The sequence below is a fragment of the Meles meles genome, chromosome 21 (genome assembly GCF_922984935.1).
Source record: "Meles meles chromosome 21, mMelMel3.1 paternal haplotype, whole genome shotgun sequence".
Lineage (NCBI taxonomy): Eukaryota > Metazoa > Chordata > Mammalia > Carnivora > Mustelidae > Meles > Meles meles.
This window is the reverse complement of record NC_060086.1, coordinates 25,132,110-25,159,077: the sequence shown is the minus strand read 5'-3', so window position 1 is coordinate 25,159,077 and position 26,968 is coordinate 25,132,110. Positions and strand designations below refer to the sequence as shown.

Below are 26,968 nucleotides of genomic sequence, written 5' to 3'. Positions count from 1 at the left end.
AAAAACCACCCTGGAGAAGATGAGCTCACAATTTAAAAATTACAAAACATGCCAGGAATTGATCCACCATAATGGAGAATAAGAAACAGGACAAAAAGGGAATGGATCTTTCAAAGAACGTAAGATAATAAAGCAATTTTTTAAGAAGATTTTATTTGAGAGAGAGATAGCACGTGCACATGAGCAGAGGGAGGGGCAGAGGGAGAAGAAGACTCCCCGCCGAGCTGGGAGCCTGAGGCAGGACTCGATCTCAGGACTCTGGGATCATGACCTGAGCCAAAGGTAGAAGCTTAACCAACTGAGCCCTGCAGGCACCCTATAATGAAGCAATTAAAAAGAAGATAAGAAAGCAATTTATTTTTTAAAGATTTTATTTATCTGACAGAGGGAGATCACAAGTAGGCAGAGAGGCAGGCGGGGGGGGGGGTGTGTGGGAAGCAGGCTCCCCGCTGAGCAGAGAGCCTGATGTGGGGCTTGATCCCAGGACCCGGGGATCACGACCTGAGCCAAAGGCAGAGGCTTAACCCACTGAGCCACCCAGGTGCCCCTATTTTGGTTGAAGATTTTATTGTATTATTTACTGGAGAGAGAGAGAATGAGCATGAGTAGGGGGTGTGGTAGAGGGAGAGAGAAAGGGAGAAGCAGACTTTCTGCTGAGCAGGGATCCAATGCAGGGCTTGATCCCAGGACCCCAGGATCGTGACTTAAGCAACTGAGCACCCCAACCACCCCAGCAATTTATTTTTTTAAATTTTTTTAGTTATTCATTTTAGAGAGAGACAGGAAGCAAGCAAGAGCATAAGCAGCGAGGAGGGACAAAGGGAGAGGGAGAAGCCTGATGTGGGGCTCACTCCCAGGACACTGGGATCACAACCTGAGCAAAAGGCAGAGGCTTAACTGACGGGGCCACCCAGGTGCCCTGATAATAAAGTGACGTAAAAGAAACTGTAAATATCTTAAGTTGAGGTGAAACCTCAATTAAAAATAGAAAGTTTTGGGAAGGTACAAAATAGGACAAAAAAAATACATAAATCTTTAGTCTAATTTAAGAGATTAAAAGAAAAAAACACAAATGAGAAAAGAGCACACTATGGTGGCCGGGGCAGTGCAGGGAACCCAGGCAAATGCAAGTTTGGGCCAAAATTCTGGCCTTTCCAAATTGAGCCTCTTTCTTGTTAAAAGCAGATACTCTCAAACACACGAAAACTACAAAGGAAATTTTCTATAGTTCAACCTGGAGAGCCTCAAGGAAGGAAAAAGGGAAAATGTGAAGAGCGAGGGAGCATTCACCAGCAGGTACAACACATGTACAACAGGCGGCCCCCAAAGGAGGAGGAAGAGAATGTGGAAGCAGAAACACTCAGACACATGACGGCAGAGAATTTTCCAGAACCGACAAAATGGCATTAAGCCCTCGGATTTAGGAAGCAAAATGTGTCCTGACCAAGAGAAAATAAAACCTAGTCCATACTAAGGTACAATGTAAAGAAATTACAGAACACCCAAGGAACAGCAAAAGCAACCAGAGATAGCTGACACGTTGCCTCTAGAAGAATGACGAGTGGATCTGGAGTAGATCTGTCAACGACGGTAAGGAATCTCAGAAGATGCTAGAATTACACCTTCCCAGGATTTGCAGGAGAATTACCACCAACTTAGAATTCTGCCATTAATCAGGAGTGACAGCAACATAAAGACATTTTCAGGGGGGAAAAAAAGACACTGGCAGAATATTTACTGGTGACAAGACAGCTACAGGGCATACTTGGGTAGAAACCAATTCAAGGGGCGCCTGGGTGGCTCAGTGGGTTCAGCTTCTGCTTTTGGCTCAGGTCATGATCCCAGGGTCCTGGGATCGAGGCCTGCATTGGGCTCTGCTCAGCAGGGAGCCTGCTTCTCTTCCTTGCTCTCTCTGCGTGTCTCTCTGCCTACTTGTGATCTGTCAAATAAATAAATAAAATCTTAAAAAAAAAAAAAAAAAAGAAAGCAATTCAACTCAGGAGGAGGAGGAGGTGGAGAAAGAAGTGATGTGAGCCAAGGAATTAGGAAAGTTCTGCGTAAATCTACACAGCTCTCTACTCTCTTTCAAAAAGGCAGGAGTAAAAATCACAGGATCTGGGCTGTATCTGAAATCCTACGCGGTACACGGTCACAGATGTGGGGTGGTGACAGCAATGAGTAGGCGAGGTTCCTGGATTATTTGGGAAGAAGGTACAATCCTGATATGTTCTGAGATGGTTACGGTAAAATCGCAAGGATGAGGCCTCGGAGAATACGGGCAGAAGAGAGAACTTCCAGAGTCATGGAAGGAGACACAGTGAGGCTTTCAGCAGTACCTCTGGAGAGTTCTGTCCTCTGCTCCAGAGCAAAGGAACGTTTCCCTGACAGCGTGAGGCAGGTCACGGAGGGGAACACGAACTATATCACCAACTCTAGCACGCAGCTGGATGTCAGTCCCGCTACCTCCCCACGCAGCCGGCCGCGGACCTTCACCTCTTCAGTGCACCCTGACACCATCAAGGGATTCCTATTTTACAAAAGCAGGCGGCAGCTCTGAAATAATGAAGTTTCTGTGCCAAGCAAACATGCAGACTGGGCTGGAGGTGACCTTCACCTCCTTGACGCACGTGCAAGGGAAACGATGTGGCATGAATTCCACTTAGGGAGTCTGGGAGAAATCCTGTGCTCTTTGACACAAGGCCACCCTCCTTGGGCGAAGCTGCCCATGGAATCGGATTCCATCCACTTCTACTTGCCTAGTCAGGTGCCCATCGCCATCAAGAACAGAAGTCAGAAACAACTGGATGTCAACGACGACACGTGCGCGGCCCCGCAATTCATCTTCCCTTCCCACAAACAATACTGTCAGCACTGACACGGGAGCTGCCCTTCGAGAGAACTTGAAGGCTGCTCTTGGTCTTATTTTGCACAATTTGGGGGGGTTCCCCCCAAAATGACCATTTACATGAGAAAGCGGAGGTCGAGAAAACAGAGCTCCCTGCAGAGACGACATCCCATCGCACGCATCTGAAGGAAATCAATTTCCATTGCAAGAAGATGAATCCTCTGCAAACTGTTGCAGGTCCATATTTATAAATAAGAGGGGGATGGGAATATCGCTTTCAGCACGGTTCAGAGAAATTTATGAGCAAAACGGAGCCAGAAGCATCTGAGGCATTAATTTTAACTAGCAGGAGTGGCGGGGGGGGGGGGGGTGTATATCTGATCTTTGGGTGCAAGGAAGGAAAAACTGTATATCATCCAAAAAAACACAAACCAGCATTTACTGTGCTGCCTTGAGTGGAAGGAAAAGAGTGAAGTCGCGGCCACCCAGGAAAGGAGATTCCCCCTAAAAAACCGGAGTTACCTACGCAGCGGCTTTTGTGCCAGAAAGAAAGCAACGTGAGGTGCGCTGCTCGAAGGTATGATTTCGTGTATCAACTGTGATTGACCGGCCATTCAAATTACAACTATTCTGAAGCCGCAGGCAGAAAGGAACACTGGTGTGCTCCTCCTTCACTACGTGCGCTTTTGTTCTTTTCAAGAGCTCCTTCCAGATTTCCCCGAGAAGCTTTTCACTCTTTCGTGCCTCTGCAGCTGGGTGGGCGCCGGGAGCTGTGCTCAGTCCTGCCCTGCCCGGGGGACGATGGACGGACACACACACACACACACACACACACACACACACACACACACTTGTTCTTTCGATGGTTACCAATGTCGCTAGGTGCCACGCTCTTTGCTAGGCACAGAGGACAGAGCCAGCGACGCGCCGATGCCCCCACTGCACGGCCGTGAAGGTGCGAGCACACAGCTCGTGCAGCGGGGGAGGGCATTCTGGGCAGTTGCCAAGGGCAGCGCGGGAGGGGAGGCATCGGGACCCTCACGGCTCAGCGCACACATGGGGCGACAGTGTTGGCTGGCGTCGGGATGGTGAGATGGGGGGCTGAGGGTTCGGGGCTGGGCAGGGAAGAGCAGCACCAGGCTGGGCTGGGCTGGGCAGTCCTGGGCTTGTGCGGTGAAACCAGGTCAGCAGCGTCACACCCGTGGGTCCTACAGTAATGACACCATGGCAGGGTTTCCCAGGAAGGACATCCCAGGACCCCTCTCCCTCTGCAAACGGCTACAGGGCACGTACCCACCGACACCCTAACTGCCCAGCCTACCACCCGCAAGGGGGAAGAAGGGGCATTTCAGGGGCTGCCTGTCTCCACATGCCGTCATCCCCTGAAAAAATTGCCTCCCCCTCTCTCAGTCACATCCTTGCCCTTCGTTATGACCCCCGGCCTTTCATAAACGTGGCTCTAGGAGCTTCTGCCGCTGGGCTTCAGCGGCCGTGGACACCTAATCGATAGTTTCTCATAACGATTTCCCCCCCAGCGAGGACTCTGAACCCCGCTCCGCAGTTACAAGCACACCTGGACTGAACCACACAAGGACGTCAGAGCAGCCAAACAGGCAATTTACCGGTTATGATTTCTGAGGGCTCGCTCCGTGGCTGCTGCAGGAGAGAGAGGCGTCCGCCAACTGTCAAAAACGCCTCTCTGATCCCATGTTGCCGATGCTGCGTCTGAAGGGTGGTTTGCTGGGGACGCATTCCAGAGGAATCCGAAACACATCGTTCAAAATCCGGACTGTGGAACGTTGTACCCGGAGTCCCAAATGTGTGACCAATTTTTTGCTCAGAGAGATCCTCGAGCTGGAAGGATCCTTACGGTGATTTTCTCCAAATTTAGTCAGTCATATGCAGCCCTCCACAACTCTGGCCATATCCTTGCACTTGCGTTTATTCCATGTTTCTCTTTAAAATCTAGTCACTTTTTTCTTTCTTTTTTTTTTTTTTTTTTTGGCTTACATAAGTCTCAGTCTTTAGGGTTTTTTTTTTTTTTTTCTAAAACGTTGTTAGAGCCACAAATAAAAAACCAGTATCTCTTGCCACAAACAGGAGGCAATTGTAAAAACAAATACAGAGAAGACTTAGTTCTACGCAGGTAGTATCACAGCGTCGGAGACACGTTACAGGCCTGTGAACGCCAAGCTGAGACCTTCTCTTGGATATAATCAGGAGGAGGCAATGAAAACTGACAAGTCACGTGCTCACGAGGTGTTCTGATGTATAATGTGAGCGCGTGTCATCCCCGATCACTTCGAGCGTCACCCCAGACCACCCGGTTCATGACATGTTCCCCTCTCAGGACACCCAAGCCCAGTCTAACTCTGTAATTCTATAAAAGCAAACACAGACATGAAGAACACTCAAGTCATTCGCCGGAGGGCAAAGGCAAGTCCACGAACTTACTGAACGTGGAACACAGGTTTCTTGTTTCTGGACACTACTTACTGTTGGACTGCGATTTCTTCCCTCGTGGCACAGGACCCTGAGCACCACTTAAGATGGTTCCTCAGATGTCCCCAGAAGGGCTGAGCTCCAGTCATCATACTGTCGACCAGCTCTTCCTCTTCCCTGCACCCCTCCCTCCGCACTGGTTCTGCTTTTGGCCATCACTGCCTAAGTAAACTGTCTGCACTCACGTTCTTGTCCAAACTCAGACATATGGGAAGGTCAAGAGGGCCAAGCTCATGGACTCTGGATAAGGTGCTGGATCGAAGAGGGCAACTCCTGTCTCATTCAGCGAGGGATGCTTTCCTGCAGAGACAGTGTGCACAAAGCCCAGGGATGCAACAGAAGGGAGAAGAAAGAGGCCATCCATCGGCAAGAGAGCCAGACTGAGGGGTGCCTGGGTGGCTCAGTGGGTTAAAGCCTCTGCCTTCAGCTCAGGTCATGATCCCAGGGTCTTGGGATAGAGCCCCACATCAGGCTCTCTGCTCAGCAGGGAGCCTGCTTCCCCCCTCCCCCGCCTGCCTGTCTGCCTACTTGTGATTTCTCTGTCAAATAAATAAAATCTTTAAAAAGAGAGAGAGAGAGACAGAGAGGGGTAAACTGAAAATTCGCACTCCAGTGGGAAACACCACAACGAGATCTAGAAGTTCCAGGAGGCAAGAGATGGTGATGATACTGGTTTTAGGTAAAACACCTTCTTGTACCTTCAATGCCCCCCTCCCTCCTTTCCTGGTCCCTTATGCTAATGACAGAAATGGGAGATGTCTGTGTTCTCACTGGGACCTGGGGATGCACTTAAATCACATGCCAGGAGTTCCAAGAATTTTTTTTTTACAAGATGTAATTAAGATGAGACCACAGTAGCCAAGACATGAAAACAACCCAAGTATCCACTGACAGGCGAATGGATAAGGAAGATGTTGTACGTATACACGACAGAAGACGATTTGGCCACAGCAAAGAGGGAAGTGGGTCACCTGTCCACAGCCCCAGAGAGGAGGGAAAGATCACCAGGTACATGGAAGGTTAAGGCAGTTCAAAAACTTGGTACAAGGAACGACATGACATGTTATCACAGTAGCAGACTTGTAGCAAGAAACGGAAGTAAGATCAGAAAATCGCCAGCTGCATTCTCAACTCAGGAAAACATTTCATCTGTGTGCATCCACGGAGAGGGAGTAATCCAGGGGAGTAACAGCTGCAGAATAACCAGCAGTGATGGGAAACGGAAACGCCAAGACTGGAGCTGGAACCCCAGATGCCACGTGTCAAACTACGGGTCGGAGAACAGAACAGGTCAAGAGGAACCGCAGTCAGAGACAAAGGAAGAAAGTCCTAGAAGAGGTGAGAACCCAAGAGGATAACGCTGCAAAACTGACGAAGATTTTTTTCTAATTCTTTTTTTTTTTAAAGATTTTATTTACTTATTTGACAGACAGAGATCATAAGTACCAGAGAGGCAGGCAGAGAGAGAGAGGAGGAAGCAGGCTCCCTGCTGAGCAGAGAGCCCGATGCGGGGCTCCATCCCAGGACCCCGAGATCATGACCTGAGCTGAAGGCAGAGGTTTTAACCCACTGAGCCACCCAGGTGCCCTGATTTTTTTCTAATTCTTAAAAAAGATTTTATTTATTTATTTATTTAAGAGAGAATGAGCAGGTGAGCACAGGCATGGGTGGGGAGAGTAAATGCAGAGGGAGAAGCTCCACTTAGCAGGAGCCTGACCCGCGGCCTGATCCCGGGACCCTGAGATCATGACCTGAGCTGAAGGCAGACACTTAACTGACTGAGCCACCCAGGTGCCCCTGAATAAGAATTTAATGGGGAATCGGACTAATAGGTAAGTGGGTGCTACTGATCAGAAGTGCTATTTAGTGGAGACGTAAAGTCAGGAGCCACACCTGAACATATCCTAATAAAATGTTTTAATTCAAACAATAGAGAAAAATTATATAAGCATCCAGGCGGAGAAAAAATGAAATAGTCTGTCTGTAGAGGGGGAAAAAAATGAATGCAGCTGACACCAAATTCTCCTCTGCCATATACACAGAAACACACACACACACCATAAGATAGCAGGACCACATCTTCAGAGGTGTTTTCGAAAAGATGTTGTCCTCAAATTTTTAATTCAGCCAGATTATCGCTCATGCCTGAGAAAAGCAGGAAGAGTCTCTGAATTTGCAAAGGGCTCAAATTAAAATGCTAACTGAAAAGAAAATTTTTTTCTTCCTAAGAGTTTGTCTACTGGTTGAGAGATAAAAAAAAAAAAAAAAAGAAAGAAAGAAAAGAAAGAAAGAAAGAAAAAATGAACAACTAAAGAAAGGTATTAATTATGGAGAAAGGAAGGTGAGGCTTGGTAAACACAGACTTGCGCTGTTACTACGGTTTTGAAGCTGAAGGACAACATCAAATGTAGCATCTGAAACAGAAGACACATTACAGGAGACGGTTTAGTAACGATCACTTAGCAGCAGAGTCCTGTGCAACAGTGGTTGCCCGTTCTCTGTGGCTCCTGGGGATGACCGCTCCTCAGTTCTCAGCTAAGACTGTGGCTTTTAGCTGTGATGCCTTGTCTAACTCTTCCCGTACCTACACTTTCTCCAGCAAGTCCACGATTTACCAGCAGATGAGAGTCTGGGGAAAACACTGTGCTGAAAATTAGCTTGAAAATGGTTTTCAAGATCATGCTAAGAAAATACCTCTAAGATACACTGAGTGTTTTATGAGAACTAAATATTAGAGTCTGGCTACCTCTTTCACAGCATCGTGAAGATGCTTAAGTACTTCGGGGTTTTTTAAAAATCTGTGGTTACATGCTCTTTCTCATTCCTAATTTTGCGTACGTTAGCTTTCTTTCTTTCCTTTTTTCTTGATTAGATACCATTGATGTTGGCTGATTTTACTGGTCTTTCAAAGAATCAGTCTTTGGATTTATTATTACTTTTTAATCACTGTTACTGCTTTCCTAGACTCATCTTCTGTTTTCATCTTCCCAAGGGACCCCTTCTTTAGGTCTGTTTCATCCTTTGGCTCACTTTTGGGGCGGAATCCTTAGTTCATCTTTTTCATGTCCTAAAGAAGCCAAGTTGCTTCCATATCCAGCTTGGGCTACATCTGACTGGTTTCCACAAATATTGTAGACGTTATCATTACTTCCGACACTGCATAACTTCTGAAATTCTTCATTTACCTGAGCCATGGAAAGGTGCAATTTCAACTCCCAAAGTTAGCCTTTCTGTGATTTATAAGATGTGGCGATATAAACATATTATTTGGTAATATGGAGGGACACAGAAGTCTGAGAGAACCTGAGGAAGCACAATTAGCTGTTCTGCTGCATGGGAATCAGAATGTCGGGAGTCAGGCAGTGGGATGCAATTTTGGTATTAAGTCTTATGATATTATTTAGCGGTTTAGACGATGCAGGCATTATTTCGATAAACATTAAAATCACAAAAGCAAGTGCAATAAAACATGGGGCAACCATAACACAGTGTTGGGGCAGGGGCAGGGAGGCTGGGAGTCCTGATCCTCAATTACTTTTGCTAAGGCTTTGTTTGGTCAGATGTAAGGGCAACCGTTAAAAGCAGAGACCTAGTTTGTATGACTTCCACTCCAGTAGAGGGGAGAAAAGAAAGATACACTGATCAAACAGCAGAGTCAGGGGTGGATGAGGAAAAGGAACAAAGTAAATACTAGAGAAAAGTCCAAACTGGTTGATAATCAGAACACACATAAACATGGAAACGCTCTTACTGAAAGACGATCATCAGACTGCAGAAAAATAGAGAAGCCAAATTCTATTCACCCAGAAACACATCTGGAATGAGAGGACGCTAAAGTATGAAGTGCACCCAGCATGAGCATCCGGAACCCCTCACCAGCTCTTTCAAAAAGAGAAAAGAAAAATCTCCAGAGGCAAAAACAATAGCTAAAATTTTCAGAAAATAAGTACAAACGGGCAGCAACGTGTTTAATTTGCGATCAAAATTTTTCAAATTAAAAGGAGATTATTTTCACGGGTTAGATTGGCAAAGATCACGTCGGTTGTTGATAATCACTGCTGACAAGGTTGTGAGGGGAAAAGCCCTTTCCGGCTCTGCCAGTGGAGGAGAGATGCCTCTACTCGTTACAGGGATAGGGGGCGGCCGGCAGTTTCTATCAAAAACTTTACTTTGTTCTTTTAAGTGTGCTTGTTTTCAAACCCAGAAATTCTTCTATGAGAGACTGATCATCAGGGAAAAGAAGACGGGCAAGAGACTTGCTGCTGACATTTTTATTTTTAAATAATAATATTTTAAATATTTCTTAATATTTTTAACTTTAACTTTAATTTTAAAATTTTACATTTTAAATTTAAAAATATTTTTAAATAATACAATGTGGGGACAACCTACGTGACAATAAGAGATGGGATGAAATAGATAACGGTCTAACTGCAGGCATTTAAAATGATTCTGTAGACCCAGGGGTATTGTGAGGGAAGGATATCCATGTCATACTGTTAAACAAAATCGCAAGTTAAAAAATGACGTAAAATAATATACATGTATGCACAGAATGGTATAGATCTGTCCAGAGGGGTAGAAAGCGGAATGCTAACAGGGGTTCCAACCGAAAGTACCATTTGGAGGAGGGGGAATTTTTAACTCTTTTCTCAGTTTCCTTATTTTGCCCCAATGTGCAGTTCTATTTTAATTTTTTTTTAAGATTTTATTTACTTATTTGATGGATAGAGATCACAAGTAGGCAGAGAGGCAGGCAGAGGGAGGAAGCAGGCTCCCTGCTGAGCAGAGAGCCCAATGCAGGACTCGATCCCAGGATCCTGAGATCATGACCTGAGCTGAAGGCAGAGGCTTAACCCACTGAGCCACCGAGGTGCCCCTTAGTTTTTCAAAGAATATACATACCCACAGTGCTCAACACAAAAGGTGTGTAGTGACATCTCCCTCCCACCCCATCCCCATCTACCCCATTTCTCGTGTGTATCTTGCAAAATTTATGCACGCCTAAGTAAGAAAATTCGGATGTGTATTATCCCCCCTCCGTTTCACACAAAGTGTGTGTTTTTCACCTCACTCTTTTCTCCCCTGAACAACAGATCCTGAGAATGTCCCACGTCAGGTGTGTATGTACCGACGCTGCTGAGTTCACCGCGTGGCTATTATCTTTGTGTGTGTGTTTTCTTACTTCTTTACTTAGAGATAAATTATAATCCAAAGAGTCCAGGTATTTGGGTGCTGGGGACGTTGAGGACGGTGACCGATGTCAGACACCTTGATGTGTGGTGTGATCATGGTGTTTAAACTAGGTCACTATGATTCACTGACGCGGACTGTACAAGCGCCCAGACAGACCAGCAACCGTGGAAAACAGGCAACGTCAAGAAACATAAATGGTCCTTCCCCGGGGCCAGTGCACAGGAAGGGAGGCCGGGCGTGCGCATGCCCCCGGATCCCCCATGGCGCACGCACAGACCACCCTTCGCCTCCTCCCTGTTGCTGCGTCCATTCACTCCCTGAGCGTGCCCCCTCCTGCCCCGGGCCGCCCTCCTTCTCCAGCTGTTCTGGCTCTGGAGTTCTTGCAGCGGCTTCTGCGAATCCGACCACCACCCACCGGCAGGCAAAGCGCCCTGGAAGCTCTGGTACAACCACCCAAGCAGCGTCTCCGCCACAGAAGAAACCCATTCATACCGAGCCCAGGAGAAAGTGGGATTGGGGGCAGGATGCAGGGGAGCCCGGTGGCTTTCGTGGCTGCTCTCTGTCGTGCGCATCGTCTGTGTCCACGCGCATCTCCGGCCGTGGCTGCCAAGTGAAGTCTTGTGGGGCTTCTGGGGCTCTGGGAAGCATGGTTCTTTACCAAGTACTGGGAAGAGGGAACTGCGGGCACCTCCAGTCCATGGTGCTCTTCCCTAGCTCTGGGGGTGCTCTGGCTGGAGAGATGCGCTTGAGAGCTGTTTGTCCCTGCTGGATTGGCCAGGGGTGGCAGGTGGGGGGAGCAAGGGGATGCCTCTAGCTTAGTACTTGGTCAGACACGCTGTCAGTACACTGTGAATGGTTCTATATAAGGGGAACCCGTGGATTCTTCTTCCAACTGTGGTTCATGACCCATTTTCCCCCAGGCTGCATCTCTTCCAACTGTCCCCCGGCCCCCAGTCAGATCTGCTATCCACCAGCCGGCACTCTGATTACGAGAGGCATTTCCCACTGCTGCTTCCCACAGTCCTGACATCAGCGCCTCAGGGGGAAGCCTGGCTAGATGTCTGTGCTGGCGACGGTGGCCCCAAGACCTCAGTGGAAACTTCCCAACCTTCCCATCAGATCCTAGCATCATTCAGGACTGGAGCCTGGGATGGGAGGACTGATTCTAACTCGTGATCAGGACGGAAGTGAGGAAGGCTGGTGAACTCCGGATACGTGGGAACTCGGTTGCTTTTTGGTTATTAGGATTTGGGGCATAGGATGCCCATTAGCGGCAGAGTTGTACAATCCTGGATTTTTTTTAAATCAAAAAATTTTTTTAATTTTGGAAAGTATTACACAGTGAAATAGACTTTTGACTGGTGCTCGGCTCCAGTATAGAGTCCTGTATAGAGTCATGTGACCGCCACCACAAACAGGATACAGAACGGCCCCATCACCCCCCAAAATAAATCCCCTTATCTGCTTCTTTGTAATAATATTCTCCCCCTGCCCTAAACCCTGACAACCACTGATTCATTCTCTATCACTATAGTTTTGTCTGTTTGAGAGTATCATATAAATGGAATCATACAGTACATAACCTTTCTTTCACTCGGCATAATGCCTTTGACATTCATCCAAGTCACAGTTTTTTAAAGGAGCAACAGATAAAGGTTTTACGTAGGTTGTTGGAATTGGAATTGGAAAGCAACTTTGGGTTAGCCCTCAGGTAATAGAGTAGAGCACTGAAGCTTACCAAACCTGGAGTCCAGACAAAATTATACAAAACCGATCCGGGGGGGAAAGAAAAATCTAAAAATACAGCAGAGCTGGATCTTTCCTCCCGTTCTTTGCGTCTCCATTTGCTTTTCCCATGATGCCCTGTCAATTTGCAATTAAAATTGGAATCACAGTTTTTGAAACCACCCAGACTTTGTAATGTCAGCCAGTCCCTCCCAAGCTGTTGACGGACCATGACAAGCAAGTAGGATAAAATAATACGGCGACATCAAAGCAAGAGGCATCTAAGTGGGTTGGCCGGCGTGTCCCCGAGCGTATACACACTTTGGTGATGTGTACCACCGGCTGAGAAAGAAAAATGGCAGTGGCCCATGGACACGACTTGAAATGCCACCTAATCACATCCCTAGAAAACAATGACCTTTCCTTCTTCTTTCTGTTCAAATCCTGCGATTGCATGATGGAGCGAGTCTTAGGTGCTAAAACGTTGTTAACGCCTCTCTAATGGGTTTCTTTCCCTCTCTCCCCTCATCAGAAAGAACGAGACTGCGTCACGCGGAGTATGGGCTTGAACTGCAGCACGCTGTTTGGTGTCTATGGATTGCGTTTATGACAATTTTCTACTCCGGACAAGTGGGGATTCGCAATAGGATGGTGACGTGAAGTTTCATGTTTAAGTAAATACGTTAAAGCAAAAGTTAGGAGCGGGCTCTGAGGTCATGCAAAGTCAATGAAAAATCTGTAGACACATCCAAGCGTCAATCATGAAGATGGCCCCTGAGTGACTGAAGGACCCAATGTGACATCAGATTTCAGACAGAACCGAGAGGACCCAATGCCTGAGGAGGCTTGCAGACAAGGTTAGCCCCCAGGCACCACAAAGCCAGCTCTTCCACTGATGGTTCAAGCATCCAGGCTCTCCATACTGACCATGCCACCCATCCCAACAGAGCTCCCTTCCCATCAAAGCTTTGCGTGGCTTGAAAGGGAACTGTGTCATCTCACCACAGCTGGTCCCCCTCACAGGCAGCTGCCTTCTCGGCTCCATCATGATCTCTCTCCCCAGCCTCCTCTGCAGCCCTCTTCCCAGTGTTTCCCTGTCATTCTGAAGGTGCCAACTCCTGATCAAGGCTGAAAAACAATTCTTCTAGACGGACCTTTATGTCCACCCCTCACCCATCCCTAGCCTCTCCTTGTTAGCAAGACCCACTTTCCAGGGTGGACTTCTGTCTACACCAGACTACCGAGTCAGAGAGGCAGACACCTTCTGTGCAAGCAAGGTCATCTCTAAAGCATGGACTGCTGAGCTGCTCTGTCCTATCCAGCTATAGAGGCCAAAAGAAGGATACAGGAGGATGGAGAGCCCAGAGCGGTTTGGAATGGCACACGCGCTGGGGGCAGCGACCTGGGGGACAGGGATGGCGTCACCAGCTCCACATCCTCCAGGGACCCCAAGGGCACCTGCGGGAATGAAGACAAGGAGCGCTGGGGAATACGGACTCCCTCCCTGGGGGGCCGCTCCAGAACCACACGGGTTCCTCCAACCGTAGGTCATCCTGGTTTTAGATTCTTCTCCTCCCTATTGGCCCAACCGAGAAGACTCCAGCTTTCCTCACTTTGACAAAAGTTCACGTTGTGTCTCGCCCTCCAGGCATGCCCATCAGCTTAGTGATGGTCATACATCCTCCAAGCATGATCCAGGAAGGGGGAATCACAACAGGGATAAAATCTAACGCATACTTATGACATTGAGTCACTACCACAGTCTGGGAGGTAGGAGCACCTCCCACCGCCATCACGCACAGGAGAAAGCAAGGCTTGGGACGGCTGTGACTGAGCCTCAGCCAACACAGACCGAAGGCGGGACTGGCGAACAGCAGGGCCTGTTTCGACGACCCAGCCCATCAAGGCCATGAAAGGACAGTTACAGGTAACATTCAGCTCCCCAACGTGTTCTACAGAAATTGCGAATCAGTAAGACAATTATAAACAGAGATTCGCTTTTTTTAAAAGGTGCCATATTTCAAGCTTCGTTCTAAAAAAAGGAACAAACCTAGAAGATCTGGCAATAAATCTGTTGAGATTAACTGGTAGTTGTTCCCCCTAAATGGGACAAGCGCCCTCTCTACCTGGGCCTTATCCTTATTGTCCCTTCTCTTCACTGTCCCACAGCCAACTTCATTCGTTCACACCTGTGTCTACAGAGACCCTGGAGGGTGCTGATCTGGGACGGCATCATTGCTCCAAACTGTTCCTCCACGAGATGCAAGGTCTGGACAGTCGGTCACTGCCCCTGTCACTGCTCAAAGCTCTCCACGCTTTTCATACCTCCCTGGGCATCAGCCACCCAGATAGGGTAGAGGTGCTCAGGGTTCACGTTTGAGAGATGACCTTGCTGGCACGCTTGTCATTTGAATGATGTCCAAATTTGACTGCCCATCAAAACAGCTTTGAGGGGCGCCTGGGTGGCTCAGTGGATTAAGCCGCTGCCTTCGGCTCAGGTCATGATCTCAGGGTCCTGGGATCGAGCCCCGCATTGGGCTCTCTGCTCTGCAGGGAGCCTGCTTCCTCCTCTCTCTCTGCCTGCCTCTCTGCCTACTTGTGCTCTCTCTCTCTCTGTCAAGTAAATAAATAAAATCTTTAAAAAAAAAACAGCTTTGACATAAGAACTTCCCAGAGTCATTTATGCTCATTTCCCCCTCTTTCTCCTCAGAGGGAAAGAGTAATTGAATCAAGTCAACTTCTTTCTCTCCCAGAGAAATGATGGACACACGGCGATCCAGGCAAGGTGCTCCAGGATTTCTGGCTACGGGAGAGGTCTGTGCTGGAGAAAATACCAGGGCGTGGGGGTAGGGGCGACTTCTGGTAGGGATTTTGCCACCACAGAGCTATGCAATGACTTAACTCATTTTTCACAGAATTAATAATTCAGATCCCCCACGGTTTCGGCCAGAAGTGGCCATAAACTGCAGAGAGTTTAACCAACCACTTCTGAAAATGGGGATTGATCCTGGGAAATGCTACTCCACTTTCAGCCCTCTCGCCTGAGCAAAATGAAAGCTGTGAGGTGATTTCGTATCTTCATTAAAACCATCAAAGCAGAAACACTGCGAAGAGGCTGCCAAGGCAGAGAACATTCCCCCGTGCTCCGGCAGCTCTGCGGAAGCTGGGGAGATTCAGATCCCGATTATCCTGCAGGAAGGCTCTACAGTACTCAGTTCTGTTTGAAGGGACCCACACACGCAAGCCCCCTAAACCCAGCGATGCCAGCGAGGCCACTACCTTGCCGTGCATGCTGATGAGGCTGGACTGAGAATAAGACACTGGGACGGGGACACACACGCACACACACACGCACACCTGGAGTGGCAAGTACCTCTTCTGGGCTGGGACGAAGGTCATTCAACCTTCAAAGGATCTCAAGTGGTTACTTAAGAATGCTGCATTTGCAAAAAGACCTCAAAGACCCCTAGAAGGAGGGACTGTGCCATGTCCCACCTATCTGGGGGTGACCCTGCAGCCCCCAAGTCACAGTAGAACATGACTTTCCTGTCTTTGGTTAGTTCAAGGACACGTACAGATAGACCCTTGGCCAGTCAAGCCAAGGGCTGTCACGGGAAGTCTGTGAGGGTCAAACCCCAGGCTGCCACTTGTCACAAGCCAGCAAGCCCTTCGTGGAGGCTGTCAGCAGCGAGCAGCACCGCCACCGTCCTCATTCCACTGCGGGCTTCCCTGATGCCGACCTCACGCCTTGCCACAGCAAAACCCCTCAGCGTGTCCTGCCTGTGTGTCTTTGCACCACACCCAGCACCCGACCCCGAGGTCTCTGAGTAGGTCACATCTGAGCTGGAACCCACACGATGAGAAGCAGCCAGATCTAGGGTACGGCAAAGGTCAAGCCCCTACAGCTGAGGCATCAGCTCCCCCTTGGGCCTCTCTAACCCAGGCTGGGTGGGGACCCCTCCTGCGTGATCCCACAGTCATCGCACAGTCCCTCTGCTAGTCTCGCTCCTGGACTTGTGTGCCCTTCAGCTCTTTAAAGGAGATCCTAGTTCTCATCTTTGCTTTTTCAGGGCTTGGCACAGCGCCTGGTACGTAGTCGGTGGTCAATAAATGTGTGCAGGACTGAAATCAGAAGGAAATCACCGCATGAGTGTATTTAGAAACACCCTTGACCGCCCCGCCCCCAGCTTCAGCCACTCCCTTTGAAAAATCCCCTCTGCCCCCTGAGACCCAAGTAACATACTGCCTCCTCCGGGAAGCCTTCCAAAATTCTCCTAGTTGGATTTCATCTCCTTTCTGTGCTGCTATAAGCTCTGCTTGGGTCTCCACATGGTATCTCTTACCATCTGATTTTCCATGAGCATCTCGTAACCACATCAAACCGCGAAGAGCCTAGCGGCGGGACCCATGCCCGATTTGTCTCTAGGCCCTCAGCACCTAGCTCAGTACAGATTGGATGAAAAAAAAAAATCAATGACTAATAATGACAGGTAGCCCTTGTTGGACACCTTGCACTTGCCAGAAATCTGAGCACTGGTGCACAGTCCTCACAACAAGCTTAACGAGGTACGGCGACGTGACTCGTCCTGATGTGCAGACGGAACTGAGGCACAGAGAAGCTGCTGCTGGTCGGTGGGTGCACACCTGGCAGGTGGTAGAAGTGAGAGCCCAACCCGTTCATTCTGGTTCCAGAGCCGAGTTTTTAATCATGGCCGGAACTGCCTACTCCGGGGCTCTCTGCTTCCTTACCCCCATATCAAGGTCGTCTCGCCCACGCCCTTTGAATCCTGGCTCCTCTCTCTCCTTCCAATGAGATGCTTCCTCCCATTCCCCCAAAGGAGCACGGCTCCCCCAAGAGCCACAGCTGCAGTGCCTGGTGCATCTCGCTGCCAGCCAGCCTCCAGGAGGATGCAGGACTCCCTCACCCAGCTGTGAGTGCCCAGACCAGTGTGGGGGGTGGGGGGGAGGCTGAGTCTGCAGGAAGCCACCCTTTCATCAGCGCTGATGGCGACTGGCCACGCTGAAGGCAAGCTCGAGAGCCCCGCTGTCACAGACACCCTTACCATCGCCGCTGCTGGATATGGTTCTATCCAGGGACAGTAAGTCCCAGGGACGATTTTTCCCCTGTAGAGCTCCCACTACAGAGCTGAGAAGGCCCAAGTGTCACTTTATCCTGCCACTAGGCTGAAATCTCACATCATGCACCCCTGAGTGAAAGGGACTTTGCATCCTGAAAATTTAAAAAGACACCCTGTCTCCCATAAGCCTCAAAAAAAAAAAAAAAAAAGAAAGAAAAAGAAAAAAAGGCTTAAGCTTAAGCCTCATTCCCATAAATTACCATAAACTGCCGAGTTGCTGGTGGAAACAACTTTATGTGTGACTTTTGCAACACCAAAGCCTGTAGGTGTGTATGTAACGGCCTGCATCAATCTGATAATCGGGGCGGGGAAGAATGCGGTTATTACACCCTTGGGAACAGTGAAAAAACCAATGGCAACTTTGAGAGGGTTTCAGATCTCCCCCTCCCCCCCTTTCTGATATCTGCTATACCCTTCATTCTGGGAACCCTGTTCTTCTGAAGGCTCGACTCCCCTGTAAATATTGCGAGTCAAAATACTTCTGGAATGCTCTTATTTGTTCTGAGTTTTCCTTTGGCTTGTCTCTTCCAATCATTAACACATCAAAGGAATCTGAAAGCTGGAAACCTGGCAGGATTTACTTAGGGTAGATTGCCTGCAAATTCTAGCAGCGCTTCCCCGGATGGGACGGGATGGGACATCGTCGGCTGGATGGCCTGTCGTCGGCTGGATGGCCCAACTCCGTAATTCGGAGTACTCCACAGACCAGGTAGTTATGAACTATTTATGAAGTATCACGGACTATTCCTCACAGAGAGAAAACTTGGTTTTTTTTACATTTTGATTCTACTCCTTCCATTCTCCCACATCAAGGAGAAAGGAAGGGCTCATGCAGAAATGAAGATTTCTTTAACTAGCTCCTACTAGTATCCTCTAGTCCCTTCAGACAAAGACAGGACAGGCCACAGACTTGGAACATTCCACCCACCTGAGAAACCAGACTTTGATTACAACTGTTTTGTTTTCAAACTATCCCGATGATTCCCTCCTAATGATGGCACGTGAGGCTGGTTTTCCATGTAGCGTGGTTTTGAAATCAAGTTGTGTTTTAAAAACACGTATTTTCACTCTATCTGCCTATCCCGTGTTGGGTTTACAAACGCACGTCTCTAGAAGGACACGCCGAAGTGGGCGCCTGTGATGGCTCGGGGAAGAGGAACCATGCACGTAGCCCAGACACGGGGGTGGGGAGGAGGGAAATAATTTTCACGGGACATCCCTTCGGAGTTTGCATTATGTTTCCAAAATATTTGCACTGAGGAGAAAAAAAAAAAAAGCCCAAATCTTTATGAGAAAATTACAGACTGTAAATGTGCTAACTTAAATAAAAATATTATGGATATAAATAGCAGAGGCCATGCCAGTGTTTGGCAAATACTGTGAAGGTGGTACAGGAATGTCTGAAGCTTGGAAAAGGAGGCCCTCAGAGAATGGGGGAGAGACGCTGCCCCCCTCAGAAGACGCAGGGAGAGGTCCTTGGCCTCCACCCCGAGCAGACACCCCAGGTTTCTTCCTTGTGGGAGCTGACAGCCATGGGCACGGAGCCTCTGATTCCAAAGTTTGGAATTCACCAAATCCAAAGACACCCCCCGTGGGCTTGCACCTGGGAAACCACATGTCACCCGAGCACCAGATAACCCAGTCAGCACCCCTGGCCTGGGTCCCTTGGAAGAACATGCCAGTAACACCCCCTTGCCCCTCTCCCTCTGCCATAATCTTGCTGAGAAAGCCCCCCCCTCCCGTGAGCGCGGCCCTGGGCCAACAGCCCAGCTGTGCGGCTTGACACACAGCAATTACGTCTGAAATGCTGAGTTACTTCCACTCACTAGTGGCTTTTACCCACCTCGTCAAGCCGCCCGTGGACTACAAACACCGCAGCCCATGAGGAGAACAAAGTGGCAGCGAGGGCTGGCCCCCGGCAGCCTGGCACGGAGCCTGGCGCACGGTAGGCGTCTGACAAATACATGGCTTCGCCCGCCCCAGGGTCAGCTCCAGAGGAGAGAGGGAGTCCTGCGGAGTCGCATAGGCCGTGACCTCTCTGACCCCTGCAGCCTGACTCACTGGCCACGTGCCGGTCTACCGCCCCTCCACCCCGGCTGCCGGGCCCTCCGTGCGCAGACGGCCTCCCCTCCGAGTCCTCCCGGGGACCCCGATCAACAGAGAGCCGTGTGCTTGCACCCACTCCCCACCCACTCGGCACGCAGGCATCCAGGGCTGACTCACCGAGGTCTCACCAAAGGCAAGAACGCGGCTCTCCAGGCCCACGCGGCAGACGCACGGGCTCATTAGCAAGCGTGCGGGCAGCAGCACCTGTTGGGTACCGACCAGGCCTCGAGCCTGTCAGGGACTCTCAGGATGTGCCTCCCCATATCTGGGTGGCCCAGCAGCCCGCGAAGAACATGCCCACCGCAGTCTCTTGTTATCACCTTGCGGGAAATCGGGCTACACTTTCTCGAATGTCAGGAGGGACATTTCCGGGGAGAAGGCATGGGTGACACAGATCTAAGACGGGCACAGCTCCCTGACCCTCAGAAGAGGCCCCTGCCGGCTGCACAGACGGCAAGCTGGGGGCTCCCTCCTGGACCGGGCGTTTGCGACCTAGCGTCAGGCTCTTGGGGGGGTGCTTCCAGTGGGCCCCCACGGCAGACAGCACCTCCGGGGGAGACAGTTTCCACCCAACCCGGAAGCATCACCTCATCGTGTCTAAGACCCCATCAACTGTCAGATACCCTCATTTAAGTGATGTTAAAATGGGGGGGGCGGGGCATTTATCTTTAATAAGTGGTATTTTCACATCCAGAACAGCCTTAACAGTGTGGCACTGAAAAGCACCAAGGCTGTCAGGGTCTCCCCCCCCCACCCCCGGAACAACCACACACCAGAGGCCGTGGGGACAGCCTGTCCCAGGGCGCGCTCTCCCACCGTCCCTGGGAACCCCAGCGGGAAGGGAAGCTAGCTCTTCAGAACACGTCTCTGGCCGTGACCATCGTGCTTGCCCCCGATGAATGTTCCCTGGTGCCTGACAACCGGACACGTGCTAGAGCTAACTATGCCATCTCCGGCCCGCCGCCAGCTGACAGCGAGCACGCGAAGGACGGGGGATTTATGGACTCGATGATTCCCTTGCATCAGCATGGATGACATCCTCCTGGACCGAGGCAGGAAAACTCCGAAAACCTGTGTCTGCACGGACGATGTAATCGTGCGTGCAAGGGCACACATGTGGGGTGGGCGCACACCTGATGGGCACCGAGCAGCCCACGTCACCTGTTGCTCAGCTGGTTAAAGACGGTGGAGCCTTCTGCCTTTGCTCTTATTTCTTTCTAAAGTTTGGCTTGGCTGTTAGAATCTCAGCTCTGGATTGAGAGGAGCCGGAAGCAGTGAAGACCATATTCTCGGCTTCGGATTCGCTGTCCTACTTAGACGGTTGCGTCCATGGCGGGGGAGTGGGGGGCGCATTGTGTTGTCTCTGCCTTACACCCTCCCCAGCACCACCGACGCTGAATAGCCTGAGATGTGACGTCTAAAGCTTACACAGGCTCATCTATCAAAATGCTGTCACCAGGCACAGAGTCAATGACTGCATCTCAGCTTGCTCATGGTGGCGTTCTGATGCGTTTCAGAGAAGGTTCAGTTCCTCCTGACACCCCGCCCTCACCTCCTGGCCATCCCAGAAAACTAGCAAAATCCGGAACACTTCCGACGACACGCAGCTCCCCCTAAAACTCGAAAAACTACTAGACGATGCACCGTGTGTTTCTCCTGACCAAAGAGAATAATTCTGCCTCACACCCAACCATCGCTCCACAAGGGCGTCCCGCATAGGACCTTAGATGAGGAGCAGCCTCTTCGCATGCTGTCTCACTCGAGTTTGAGACTGTAAAGCAGGTGGGACGTTCTGTTTTAAAGGTGAGCAAACGGACACCCAGAAATGTGAAGCGACATTTTATCGACGCAGGAGGAAGCAAGGGGGATGGGGGGCGGGGGAGAGAGAGAGAGAGAGAGAAGACCAAAAAACAAAAAAAAGCAAACTAAAGCACAGCTGGAACTGGAACTTAAGACTCAGGACCCTGCCTCGTCTATCACGGAACCACTTTTCTAGCAGTTCCTCAATCCCTCAGCCCCATCTGGTAACAGCGGCAGGGCTGGAGACCCACAGCTTTAAGTACTACAGGCCATCCCGAAGCGTCGGTAGGGAAGCACCAGTAGCCACAGGCAATGGTGATCTTTACACACCACGGACGTTCCCAGGGCACTTGCCACACGGGGTTTCATTCATTCTGCAAAACCACCTTCTTCGATGTGGCTGCCAGCCCCATTCTAGGAGGAAGCCGAGACGCAGGGGTACCACGGTGGGCCGATCCCGCAGCGTCTGGAGGGCCTCCCTGGTTCCCTCGTCAGCCTGCTGTCGCTTTGCCTACCTGTCCAAGCCCCCAGCCGACACCATCCCGTAGGTCCAGCTGCCACTGTGGGGAGGAAATTGGGAGAGGGGAACCAGGCCTGACATGCTGGGGATGAAACTCAGAGAAACCTCTAAGGGGAGAGATCCCCAAGCCTAGGGCTGGGCTCTCCGAGGGTGGCACAAACGGGGCTGGTTCCCAAGAGGGGCTCGGGGTCCATGCAAGGCAGGCACAGATTCTGCCTCCTGGTCTCTCTGGCTGCATCGCTCTGCCTTCAGGCGCCAGGCGTCACCTCTCAGCTCAGCTCTACAGAAAACAGGCTTTCCTTCCGGCTGGGACTGAAGTTGGATTTTCCCACTGCCCCTCTGTACTGGGGCCTTGGGACCCAGGAAGTTGCCCCCCCGGGGCTTGGCCGTGGGCAGATCATAATGCGATCCATGCCCTACTACTGTGCCACGCTGAAGCCCACCTCTGGAAAAGTCTGGCAGGGCTCTTCGGCCATGTCTACCTGGTGGGCACTGGCCCTACAGTGGCCAGCTGTGCAGAGCGGGAGTCAGAGCACTTGGTTGGAAATGCACAAGCTACCGTTCACGTGTGCACACACACGAGAGCATATGGATTTCGGTGGGATAATGCATGCCAGTGACTTCTGGCTCGCCAATTTGCTTTGCAACCCCCTTTCAGGTGCTCTTTGTTTTGGGGGCTGCAGTTTTCCCACCTGTGAAATGATGGGCCGTGGACAGAAAGAGGAGCATCCTATCACCTGCTGTCCAAACTCACAGAATTTGGGGATAAAGTGAGAACATGGGTTTCTAAAGGATCCCAGGAATCCCTGTCACTTCTGCAAATTAATGCCTATTTCTTGACTAGTAATAAAGGATAAAGCACAAACAGAGAAATGTTCTGGGAAGTCTGAAAACAGCACCCAAATGGGGCAGGATTACCTAGAAATGGCAATCCACAACCAAACCCCCGGACTCTGAGGGTGTGGGTCTGCAACAGAGAGAAACGCAAACCACACAGCCCTTTCCTGAGCTGTATACTCCTGGCTCTCCTGGGGAAGTGGTGGGATGGGGCAGTCTGGGCCAGACCTCTGGGCTCATCATTCTAGAAACACAAAGGCTGAGAGGGAGGGTAACTCAGACCCTGGGAAGTGGAGGAGAGAAGTGGGGCTGTCAGTGTGCTTAATGTTAAATAAAACCTACCAAGACTCAGCTGAGAATTTTAGCAGAATCCAAATGTGCTATAAAAAAAAAAAAAAAAGGCACGGCTCCCATCTCTAAGGTTCACAGCTAAGCTGGCTTAGAATCACACATGCCAAGGTTAAAAATAAAAAGCAGCCATCTCTGAATGACACGGGCTCCGGGAAGGAAGCCTGGGGTAAGTTGTTTGCTGGTGAACCCAGGAGAGGGGAGTGCAGAAGCTGGGTGTGGGGTACTGGTGCTTATTGGAAGACACAGTATCTAAAAGCCAGATGCTCAGAATTCTGCTGTTTCGCACTTAAAAGGCACTTTGTAGTGGCAAAGGGTTTCATAATAATCTTCAGATTTTCCATCGAGGAAAGCCTGCTGTGCATCAGAGCGTGACCACGGCTGACCCACGCAGGGTTCTGCTCTCCACGCCTTTGCCTCCCTCACCCTGGGGTCTGGCTCTGAAGCCGTCCTCGCACACCTAGGTGCGATGCCTGTGGGTCACAGTGCGGAAAGCGCCAGACCTGTGTCACTCTATTCCATTAAGCCAACACTGCGGTGCCAGGACCACCAAGAGGCCGGAGATCCCCTGTTGGGCTCCAGGGGAGACAGTGTGCGTCCGCCTCCTGAGGACAGTGTACGTCCCATCCCTTGGCCCCACAACCACGAACACTGCAAGTCAGGCCTATCGGCCCCGTCAACCCCTTGCAAATCCAGGGCCCCTTAGATGAGCCCAGTGGGGTCCCCCTTCTAATGAAGTTTTCATTTGTCCAATATGCTTATGACTTCTACTCCCTAAAGGGCTTATTTTTTTCTTAAAGATTTTATTTATTTACTTGACAGACAGAGATCACAAGTAGGCTGAGAGGCAGGCAGAGAGAGAGAGAGAGGAGGAAGCAGGCTCCCTGCAGAGCAGAGAGCCCAATGCGGGGCTCGATCCCAGGACCCTGAGATCATGACCTGAGCCGAAGGCAGAGGCTTAACCCACTGAGCCACCCAGGCGCCCTAAAGGGCTTATTTTTATAAACATTTTTAAAAATTGGCTGTAGTTCCTGTGTCAGCTACCATGTTATTCCTCCCCAGCTGTATGACTATGCAGACATTTCCAGATGGTCTTCAAGGGGTCAGGTGATGATGGGAATTCTGTGACCCATGTGTTATGGGGCGCCCCTACATTACACCACCCTAGGGGATGCTCTGATTCAGCCCACATTTGGGCCAGTCTTACACCACGACACCATGCAGGGATTGGGAGCCGATGGGCACTGAACAGGAGAGGCGGTCACCTTCCAGAAGCTTCAGGCTATCCCTAGACACCACTAGCCTTGGTGACTGTCATCCCTGGCAGGGCAACGGAGGACTGGACAGTCTCTGACTGGCTCTCCCCAGGATCCAGCCAACCCTTATCTGAGGTGCCCACCAGTATCCCAAATTCCATATCCTGGCTGCTGGTTTGGAAGTACCCCCCAGGGACAGGTGTCTTTTTCACACTCTGAAGGCACTTGAGAAAGACCTCGGAAAGCGGATAAGGGCAGGGACGGTTTTCCTGCCCATTACGACGGATGAGAAAATCGAGGCTCAAAGAGTTTCAAGTATTTGCTCAAGCTAAGTCACAGAGCATGACTGAAATCCAAGGTTCCCTTCCACCACCCAAGACCAATAACTCTGGGTCAGAGCGACTGGGGGCTCTCAGCGGAGGCACAGCAGCGAACACCTGGAGCTGGGAAAGAACCTCCAGAAGGGACCTTCCTCATCCCCACACCTCTCCTTGGGCCTCTCCACCCAAGCGCGGGGCCCCGCCACAAGGGGGCCCTATTCTGACCTTCCCTGCTCAGGGTCCTTCAGATGCTTGTTAAGATCGCCAAGGTCAGGAGACGGCCCCCTTCTCCCGGCACCCTGCTCCACCCGAGGCTGGACAAGGAGGCAGCCCACCGGCTCCGCCCCGAGGTTTTGGTTAGAGATCCCCCTTCCTTTCCGGCGCCTCCAAAAACAACTGTCCTTTGCCGTTCGAGAACGCGCCGTGGTCTACACCATCCCTGGAAGTTCTGAGTAAATCCTGCTGGAGTCTCCCCACGTGTCAGTCTGAACCCACACAACGAACCCGGATTAAGGAGAAGACACAGGAGGAGGCCCTAAGGATGAACCCGACTGGGCACCCGACGCGCCCGCTCCTTACCTGTACCAGTCGAGCCCGCGGCCGTAGTTCCTGTCGAAGAAGTGTGGCTCCGTGCCCAGGGCCCGCACGTCCGGGTGCACGCGGATGAACTCCAGCACGGCCCGCGTGCCCCCCTTCTTCACGCCCACGATGAGGGCTTGGGGCAGTCGCTTGGTGCCCATCCTGGCCGAGCCCGAGTGGTTGGCAGCCGGGAGGCGAGGGGCAGACGCGGCGGCGGCGGCGGCTGGAGCGCTGGGAGCGCCGGGCGCGCTGGGCGTGGGCCCCGGGGGATCGCAGGGGCGGGACTTCGGGAGAAGTTTCTGGCCGCCCGCGCCGGGGCCGCGCAGGCAGCGAGGCGCGCCGAGGAGGCGGCTCTGGCCCAGGTCGTCGCAGCAGCACAGAAGGCTGTAGCACAGGTAAGTGCAGGAGAGCGAGAGTGTGAAGGCGAAGAGCAGCCTGCGCGCCCTCCGCGGCTGAGCTGGCCCCGCGCGGCCCAGGACCCTATAGGCCATGGCTCCATGGGCCCGCGCCGGGGGTCATGGTTTCCGGGGGGCGCCGGCGGCGGAGCTGCTGTGGCCCTGCGGCCGCCTAGAGGGCTGGCGCGGCGCTGCCCCGGCCCCGTGGGTCGGGCGTGGGGGGCGCCGTCTTCTCCGAGCGCTGCCGGCCGGGGCGCGCACCATGCCCGGGAATCCCGGGGGCGGCGGCTCCTCGGGGCACAGGCGGCTGCGCGTCCCACATCTCCCCGTCCCGGGCCACGGGGCTCTGGACGGCGTTCCTTGGGTTCTCACGTGCGCCGGCTTCGGAGTGCGCCCAACGCCCGAAGCTCCATGTCCTGCCCCTGGAGCGCGGCGCCCCGAACGCGGCGCGGCCGCGCGGGCTGGCGGGCGGACCGGACGGTGGCGCTGGCGCGGGCCCGGCTCGGGCTCCTCGAGAAATGCCGAGCCGCGCGCGCTACCGGCTCTATTTAAGGAGTCGCCTGACGTCAGCCGCGCGGGTCCCCCGAGCCCGCGCCCCGCCCTGGGACCTGGCCCGCCCCCTGCGCCCCCAGTCTCCTGCCCCTCCCAGGGACGCGCTAGCTTGGGCTGGCGAGACATTTACTCCTTCCGGAGGCTGAACGCCCCCACCACCCCCAAGGCTGGGAACCCCGGTCCAGGTTGCGCCAACATCCAGACCCGGGCGCAGACGCAAGCACTCTACACTGATACACGGTCCCACAACACGCACACACACGCACGCACACACACAGGTACACACGTACCCTGACCAGGACACACCCCCTCACCCCACATGGGCGTGGAAACACGACAGGGACCCACCCCTGTCCCCCTCATCCCTATCTCACCAGACACACACACACAGCCTGGAATCGGACATCGTGCCGTGTGCGCACACACGCGCGGGACTGGGACACACGCTCTAGACGGGGATGGGTGGAGGAGCCGAGCGTGAGTGAGATTCCGTGACTATTCACGGAGCTCCCTAGCCCCCCGCGCGCTGACTCATACGCAGGCGGCTCGCTCTGTCTCACACCCGTGGAGAATGCGCCCCCACCCCACTGTCACCCCACCGTTCCTGGGACGTGTCGGAAGAGTGAGCCCCAAAGGAGCGGACTCCGCGCGGGGCTGGTTCCTCTCTTAGCGGCCGCCCCCTAGCGGCGGACTGCTCCCCGGGGAGCTGTTCTGGGGTCCCACAGCGTCCCTAAGATCCAGAATGCTGCAGATTTCACCCAGGGACATGAGGAAGAAACAGGAGGACTGATCCAGGAACAATTCCACGTTGGTTTCGAATGATTCCCAAGTAATTGCCCACAGTGACCA

General features: G+C 51.7%; 1 protein-coding gene across 1 annotated transcript in view; it reads right to left on the bottom strand.

Annotated features, from left to right (window-relative positions):
• The window catches only part of HS3ST2 (heparan sulfate-glucosamine 3-sulfotransferase 2), an 89,529-nt gene extending 63,475 nt beyond the window's left edge, over positions 1–26,054 (bottom strand). Inside the window, exon 1 of the mRNA XM_045992494.1 lies at positions 25,173–26,054. Coding sequence (XP_045848450.1) covers positions 25,173–25,663 — 491 coding nt within the window. The 5' untranslated portion in view covers positions 25,664–26,054. The remainder of the gene's footprint in view (positions 1–25,172) is intronic.
• Positions 26,055–26,968: the final 914 nt, after the last annotated feature.